Source organism: Pyxicephalus adspersus, chromosome 9, assembly GCF_032062135.1.
Source record: "Pyxicephalus adspersus chromosome 9, UCB_Pads_2.0, whole genome shotgun sequence".
Taxonomy (NCBI): Eukaryota; Metazoa; Chordata; class Amphibia; order Anura; family Pyxicephalidae; genus Pyxicephalus; species Pyxicephalus adspersus.
This window is the reverse complement of record NC_092866.1, coordinates 1,155,570-1,163,481: the sequence shown is the minus strand read 5'-3', so window position 1 is coordinate 1,163,481 and position 7,912 is coordinate 1,155,570. Positions and strand designations below refer to the sequence as shown.

Here is a 7,912-nt window from a genome sequence, read left to right as displayed (position 1 = left end):
AACAAATTTCTGTAATTAATTAGTTTTCCTAATATGTTCCCTCTGGGGAAGTTCATAACCTTAGTGATATCAATCTCTGGGCTGAGGAGCTGACACTCTAATGTCCCCCCACAGGCACACACTATTATTATACATTTATATAGCTCTGACATATACCGCAGTGCTGTACAGACAACACTGAGCCAGTCCCATCAGTCTCTGTACAGAGGAGCTGACACTCTAATGTCCCCCCACAGTCACACACTATTATTATACATTTATATAGCTCTGACATATACCATAGTGCTGTACAGAGAACACTGAGCCAGTCCCATCAGTCTCTGTACAGAGGAGCTGACACTCTAATGTCCCCCTCACAGTCACACAATATTATTATACATTTATATAGCTCTGACATATACCATAGTGCTGTACAGAGGAGCTGACACTCTAATGTCACACACTATTATATAATAATGATGAGTGGCCAGGTTTCTTTGTATTTTATTATTTCCTCTGATATAAATATTTATATTGTGTAATAGATGAATCTTTATAAATATATTCTGGGATCACATGACATTAGGGGAACGTTCACGTCCTGCATATGTACAAGCATTATGACTTCACAGATGATTGGACCTGGAAATGATGTAAAATGGCAGCTTTGTATGGTGATGATTCTTTATATAGAGCGGCGCAGCTAATAAATAATAATTCTGTACAATATGGTTACATTGCTTACATGTGTGTGTGGGGGGAGGGGGTCATTTTAAAGGGGGGATCCGCCTGTGGCCACATACTGGAGATTCCAGAGGGATCTTACCGAGGATTGGGGTTCTGTAGTATTTACAATTCAGATCCATCCAAACACAAATATCATCATATTATATTGTCCTGCCCTTCTTATTTTGGGGGTGGGGGGTGGATCCTGGGAGCTCCGGATTGGATCTTTTGTAGACACGGGATAACATTTGATTGATTTTTACCAACAGGTCCAATTGTTCCACATCCAATCCGATGCAGCTGTATCATCCAATCCCTGTCCCTTATAATGCACATGTGTCCATCTAATCTACATACAGATTTGTCTCTTGGTGGCTGCCAGAATATTGATATATTGTGAGAATACATAAATACAGATTTCAGATTCCCTACACCAGAACCGACCCAGATCTGTCCATATCACCTGGCCACATGTGAGCTACAATGCCGTTACCTTTGCCAGATCTGCGATAACGATTTCATCACTACAAAATATTATTCTTGTCCGATATTCTCAGTATGAGGGGATCCATAGCTGGACAACTATCAGGATATCTGCAGCACGTCAGGGCTATGGGATGGCAGAATAACAAAATAACAATGGCTACCAATGTCACAGATCACATGACAGCGGTCAGCTGACATCCAAAGGTGGGGGGCACCTACATCCATCATTCAGAGTTTATATGGAGGATTTGTGGTTTGGTGTTTAGGATGAGGCAAGAGGAGAAAATATTCAATGAGCATAGGATTGTTTGGTGGGATTCTTATCACCTACTGGTCGGATTTATATTTACCCCGGGGGGGGGCATTATTATGAGCTGTGATCTGTATGAGGAATTGCTTGATGACCATTCCGACCAATCAGACTATTGACTTCATTTCTAGGGAATAAGTTTGAAAGTAAATGCAAAGATCCTGATTGGTCGGGATGGACAAGATGGTTTGATGCTTGCATAACTTTTCAAAAATAATGAAATGCAAATCTATTATCACCGGCTGCAAGTAAACTTCCCGGCCAATATACAAAGGTGCTGATCTCATAGGTCCATCCAGTCCACAAATTTGGTAATATTAAGTGTCTGTTCTCAATCAGTCCCAATCCCCACCAATGGGTTATCATGATTGAGGAGCACCATCAATAGCTGCCACCATCAAACAATTGCCATGGCACATTGGCCTCCAATAGATGATGATGAGAATATATATTGTATATAATATATATAATATATGACATGTGGCTATACCTGGGTACTACTTTATTATATTGTACCTGACTTTCATCCCACTGGCGTATAACATATAGTGATTTCCTTTCATTTCTATACTAAGGCCGATGTTTTCCCTAAATGAAATGCTATAAACTTCGGGTGAAAAGTTACACACTATTACTTCACATCATGGATACAAGACTTTGGCGGCCCGTTGGTCCTTCTTAGATTCCTCATTGATTGTTCTATAAATGTTTCAGGTGAATGGAGAAACGTTCTGATATAATACTGCCAACAACAAAAGGAAACATTCACCCAATTCAACTCATTGGATGAATGGAGAAGTCGTCTGGTTGTGTCATCTCCGAGCGGACTATTTCGGTATTCTAGAGACCCGCAGACTATTTTAGGAAAGTCCGTCCAGGGAAAAGGTTCTGCATCTGTCATTGCAATGCATTGCTGATTCTCTGGCCAGGACATGTGATCCCTTTAGGATCCGAGGACCACTGAAGGTTCTGATGGGCCCAAAACGTTGAAATGAAAATGTTGAACCTACAAGACATTTGTTCATGTAGATGACAGGTTTGCTTTTTTATTATATTACTTCTACTTAGAGTTTATTTTTTAAGGAGAGTGACCAACCGGATCCAGAGGGGATTGGATCTTGTCAATGCCCGGGTCTGGTCCTGGACAGTTCTGTTGTTTGGGCGTCTTTGATGGACTGGTATCAGCACCTTTCTGACACAACTACAGCCTATGCAGGGTACTGATCACCTAAACCACGCTATAGTAGAGTTCCCCTTCCACCTTGGGTTTATCAGTTTGTTTTGGCACCACGGTTGGGTTATCGGGTTTCTGGTTCTTCTCTACCCGGGTACCCGCGTTGTCCCTCACCATGCTGTAGGTGGTGCTGGTGAGGTAAATGCCCCTCCTCTGGGTATCCACCTGGCCACATTTGCACAACCTCTTGAAAGCCGTGCGAAATTTTTGCGACATGACATTGTAGATGACGGGGTTAATTGCGCTGTTGGCGTAGACACAAATTCGGCAAAAGAGGAGGAACCACGGGTCAAGGTAAGGGTTTTCCATAAATGAATTGACCAGAACCAAAGTCCGATAGGGCATCCAAAGGAGGGCGAAGAGGACGACTACCACCGCCAACATCTTGGTGACCTGTAAAATGGAAGAAAGAATTATTTCTGGCAGGAATGATGATGGAAAGTTCAATAAATTGTTATCAGCCGCCAGCAACCTACAGAAGCCATCAAATACAAGCCAGCTATTGGTTATCTTATGGTCACAGACAGTCCGCAGCACCACAGGAAACAATGCTGCAAAGACAGACCCCACATAGAGGAGAGCTTTACTGTTTCCCCTTGAAGATAAGCAAAGCAATAATCAGAAGGTGCAAACAATGCAACAGAACAAAATGTCCAAATGTACTGATGGGGGGTGATTGTCCCTATAAGAGTCCTTCTGTACAGACCCCCAGCTCAGATACAGCTACGGGGCCCCTCATTCACTGATCTGATAACCAATGTCATGGGGCAACTAAAACTAGAGACATGTGAGACAGAACACAGAAAATCTACAATATGCATGGAGGTAAGAAAGAGACAGTCAGAGACTGCAGACATTGTACAGGAGACGGTCAGAGACTGCAGACATTGTACAGGAGACGGTCAGAGACTGCAGACATGGTACAGGAGACGGTCAGAGACTCTCTCCTCTCCTGAAATACTCTGCTGGGGGACTCTGCTTCTTCCTCTATAACTCTCCTCTCCTGAAATACTCTGCGGGAGGACTCTGCTCCTTCCTCTATACCTCTCCTCTCCTGAAATACTCTGCGGGAGGACTCTGCTCCTTCCTCTATGTATGGTTTATGCTCAGACATGTTGCAGTGTTTCTCCGTCCTGGTGCCCTCTTTATGTTTGTTCATTTGCAGCCCTTTGGCAGGTCAGGTCTGATCTGATTGGCCCCCCATGACCGGATCTCAGAGGATCATCTGGCTTGCTTTATCTCTGTGTCTCCGGGATCTGACCTCACATCCCCACCCAGCCCCCACCTGCCCTCCATGGTGCAGCTTATCCTTAATCCTTAAAGTGGACCTGTCATATGGTACATTTTATGCTGGGTACATCATGAGATCAGAGTACCCCCCTTTCCCCCGGCATTGCCTTTATCTCCTTTGTTTGGGTATCACCGCTATCTAGTTTTTAGTTTGTGCTTTTCTGTTCACAAATGTCTGACACAGATCAGCCCCAGCCTCTCACCTTGTGAATGGATACAATGCTACAATGTTACAGTCTGATCACTAGGGGAGAGGAGACTGAGGAAATGCTTCCCCATGCCTGCAGCAGACTGATGACATCATCTCAGCCTAGGCAAAGTCACATATTTATACCCCCAAAATGCCCCCCCCCCATATTGTGTAGTTAGTCGGCAGACTGCTTAATAAACAAAGCTCAGGGAGGATCCCGCAGACGGCCCATCAAGCTGTGCAAATTCTATTTGTCTTTTCTCCTCCGGTGAATGAAGATGAAATGAATCTCCTCGGTCTCAGCATTCACTAATGTTATTCATAAGTCAGAAGACAATAAAGAGTGAAACAATGTAATCTGCCGGTGGGGGGGCCACTTGAAAGCGTGGCCCTCTCCCTGCGCATCAACTAATAAACAATGGCAGCCGGGGAGAGCGATAATTGGTAATAGAATTCTGCTCACTTGCTGGGTAACGTGTCACCCGCTGATCAGATTCCCAATTCACCCAACGCCGGCACATTCAGGATGATGGCAGCCTAAAGGGACACTCCGCAATTCTGCAATAGGGGGTTCCTGGCTGCCTTATAAAGACATAAAAATGAGGCCTAGAATTGACTCTTCTGTTCCTCTATACCTGAGGGGGGTCTCTGGTATGGGGGGGGGTTGGAATATAAGTGGTCTTCCCACAATAAGCAGACATGGCCCATCGTTGTCACCAGTAGGCCCCCGACCCTGAGAAATACAATGCGGGGGGTAATAGAGGATGAAAATACGGGAGATCATGAATAATAATACTCACAGAGCAATGTGAAGGCTCTAAAGCCGGATCCACAGACAGCAGCCAACACGTTTCGGGGTCACCACTCCCCTTCGTCAGGGCTGCAGTGTTTAATATCCCCAATTCAATCCATGCGCAGCGTTATACACCTCATATACAAACCTGTCCGTGTCTTCATTTCCCTGCTGCCCTGATGAAGGGGGACTGAAGAACCCTGAAATGTGTCGGCTGAACTCTATGGTACGTTTTACCTTCCATTACTTACCTTGTATTTAATGTCATGCATTTAATGCGGCCTCACTCATAACCTCCTCACACGCACGGCTCCAAGACTTCTCTAAGAGCTGCCCCGATTCTCTGGAATGGTCTCCTCCCCATATTCGGCTTGCTCCTACTTTCTGCTCATTTATAACCCAACACTTCCCCCTCACCTACCCGTCTTCTTCTGTCTCCTAAACCCCTCACCCACCATTCCATATCCCCTCCTATTGTGTGATACTTACCCCACCTCCTAGATTGTAAGCTCTTCTGGTCAGGGTCCTCTCCTCCGCCTGTGTCTGTATCTGTCTGTCATTTAATGTACAGTGCTGCGTCATATGTTGGCGCTATATAAATCCTGTTTAATAATTAACACGAAGCATAAGATGAATGCATGGATACAAGTAGCTGGGTGTGTTACAGCCCCATTGTTCCTGACGTAGGCAGTGCAGTATAATGCACAGGGGCCATCTCTGGATTGTAGCTGCTATGTACGGCGGTAGAATTGCAATGTAAGATAACGCTTGCTACTAGTTCACAGCTTTTCTAGCCTATGGTACAATGGATGATATCCCTGTGTAACGTCTATGTGTCACCTGCACTGAAATACTTCCACAGCCCCCATTACACCTAGAAGGGTGCTGGGGGTGCAATTGTCACTAACAAACCCTGATCATGTGACTATAGTGACCCCGCCCCCATTGGTCCCGGTACCTCCAGGACAAAAGCAGGTGAGGATCGCATATAAAATATGAAATAATCCCGGCAATGTATGCAGCCGGCCTGAGCAAACCTTCCTTCGGCCTAGATTTCTCAGGAAGCTTTGCCCTCCAACTATCAACTTGTCAAAGCGGAAGCCTAATTTAGTAATTAAATGAAGGGCTTGATAATTAGAATCTGTCTGCAAGCCAAAGTATAATCACAATTTAATTCTATGTTGTATAACATTACCTATAATTGCACTTTGACATTTCATTAGCATTCCTGGCACCTTGATTACACAAAGTGCTGAAATGTAAATCCTAGGAGGAGCTGGCAGGCACCTGAAACATGAGACTGTCAGAGTACCTGCATCCTGCATAGCTGCAAGATTCTGTAAAATGTATGCAAAGTCCACAATGCGTTTTTTAGTTTTAGATACCCCAGTCAGTGCAGTTATAGGGTGATAACACCCCACCCCTATCTCCTATTTTTGTGCCCTGTCCAATAGTATTTCAATGGTGCCAATAGGAAGATTACACATAGACAGGACGTTTCCTCTGAGCCCAGGCTGTCATACTCGCACTGGGTATGTGACACCTTATTGGCCTGGGCTGATGATATGATTCTGTAGAGGGTGGCAGCGATTTTCTTTTCTTTATTGGAGCTCTGATTTAACATTTATCCTGAACCCCAAATCGAGGGGGAGGGGGGGGGCAAGAGGTACTTCTTGTGACTTTTGCAATGCTGGAACTTTTAGACATGGGGGGCAGATATATCTGATGGTGGCCCTTCCCCCAATTTCCAAAAATTACCCTAAATCATCCCATCATCTACCCCTAAAACTGAACCGCGCCCCCCTCCCCTTATAAATATTATTTTATACAACGTATAGAAAGCTCTACAATATGAAATGTTACAGAAACAGATTATAAGTAATGAAAGTTTCATATTTTTATTATATTGCCTCTCTGTGCTCCCTGCAGTCCTCGGGCCCCTGTGGCCCCTCGCTCTTTATCTCTAATGTCATCAGCAATCATGTTTAGGACAATGAGATTGGATTATTTTAATTTATGGATTTTTTGTCCTGCGCTCTGTATCTGTCTAGACGCAGCGAATAAATTCTTTTCTAAGTGCAAACTTTGTATCTGCAATCTGAAGTCGGTCATGTGACCCTGCGACAATAGCGGCGCAGAAATAATATCCATATTCAAATTTCCTCCTCGGATAGACGCATTGTACGGCGCCAACTAATGTATACCGATGGAAATTGTCATCTACAGAGGCCATCAATCCGAAGCCTTCACCATGAATGTGTTTGTCATTTTACAGAAACAATACAAAGACTTTGATTTCACAGAATTTCCTTTCTTTTAAGTAGATTTTTCTCCATCAGGAAAAATGGAAATGTAAATCTTTCTGACATGAACACAACGAAGAACGAGAAGAATGGAAGAGGAATGTAGGGGATCGGGATCAAGGAGGAGCGACGAGGAATTGAATGGTGGAGTCATTAACGGTAATTATAAGGGAAGGAAATTGTCATTTAAATTGCTAATTGTATGTTACTGAAAGCCATAGTGATCGCTAATCAGAATATTTATAGTGTGCTATGAGGAGCGGATTACACTGGAAGAACCTGGTAGCAGATTCTACAATGGCATGAAGGAGCGTGTGGGCCCTATAGAGGCCAAGGCACAGAATCTAAGGGTCCGCCTGCAATGGGGGGAAGGACATTGCTGTGTATTCCCTGGCGGTGGCCCTTGGATATACCATGGTAAGGTAGACTGAGGCACGAGGTTTAAACAAAGTGATGGTTAGGATGGGCAGAAAGCATGTAAAGCAAGCAGAGGTCAGTTACTGAAAAAGCAGCAAAACTGGAACACGGGAGCAGGAGACACAAAGGTCAGAGGAGGTAGAAGGGTCACTGGAACAGAAGGGTCAGAGGAGGTAGAAGGGTC

General features: G+C 44.4%; 1 protein-coding gene across 1 annotated transcript in view; it reads right to left on the bottom strand.

The window, feature by feature from the left end:
• Positions 1-467: 467 nt before the first annotated feature.
• The window catches only part of LOC140338703 (thyrotropin-releasing hormone receptor-like), a 21,071-nt gene continuing 13,626 nt past the window's right edge, over positions 468-7,912 (bottom strand). The window contains exon 4 of the mRNA XM_072423008.1: positions 468-3,128. Within this exon, the coding sequence (XP_072279109.1) occupies positions 2,730-3,128 (399 nt within the window). The 3' untranslated portion in view covers positions 468-2,729. The remainder of the gene's footprint in view (positions 3,129-7,912) is intronic.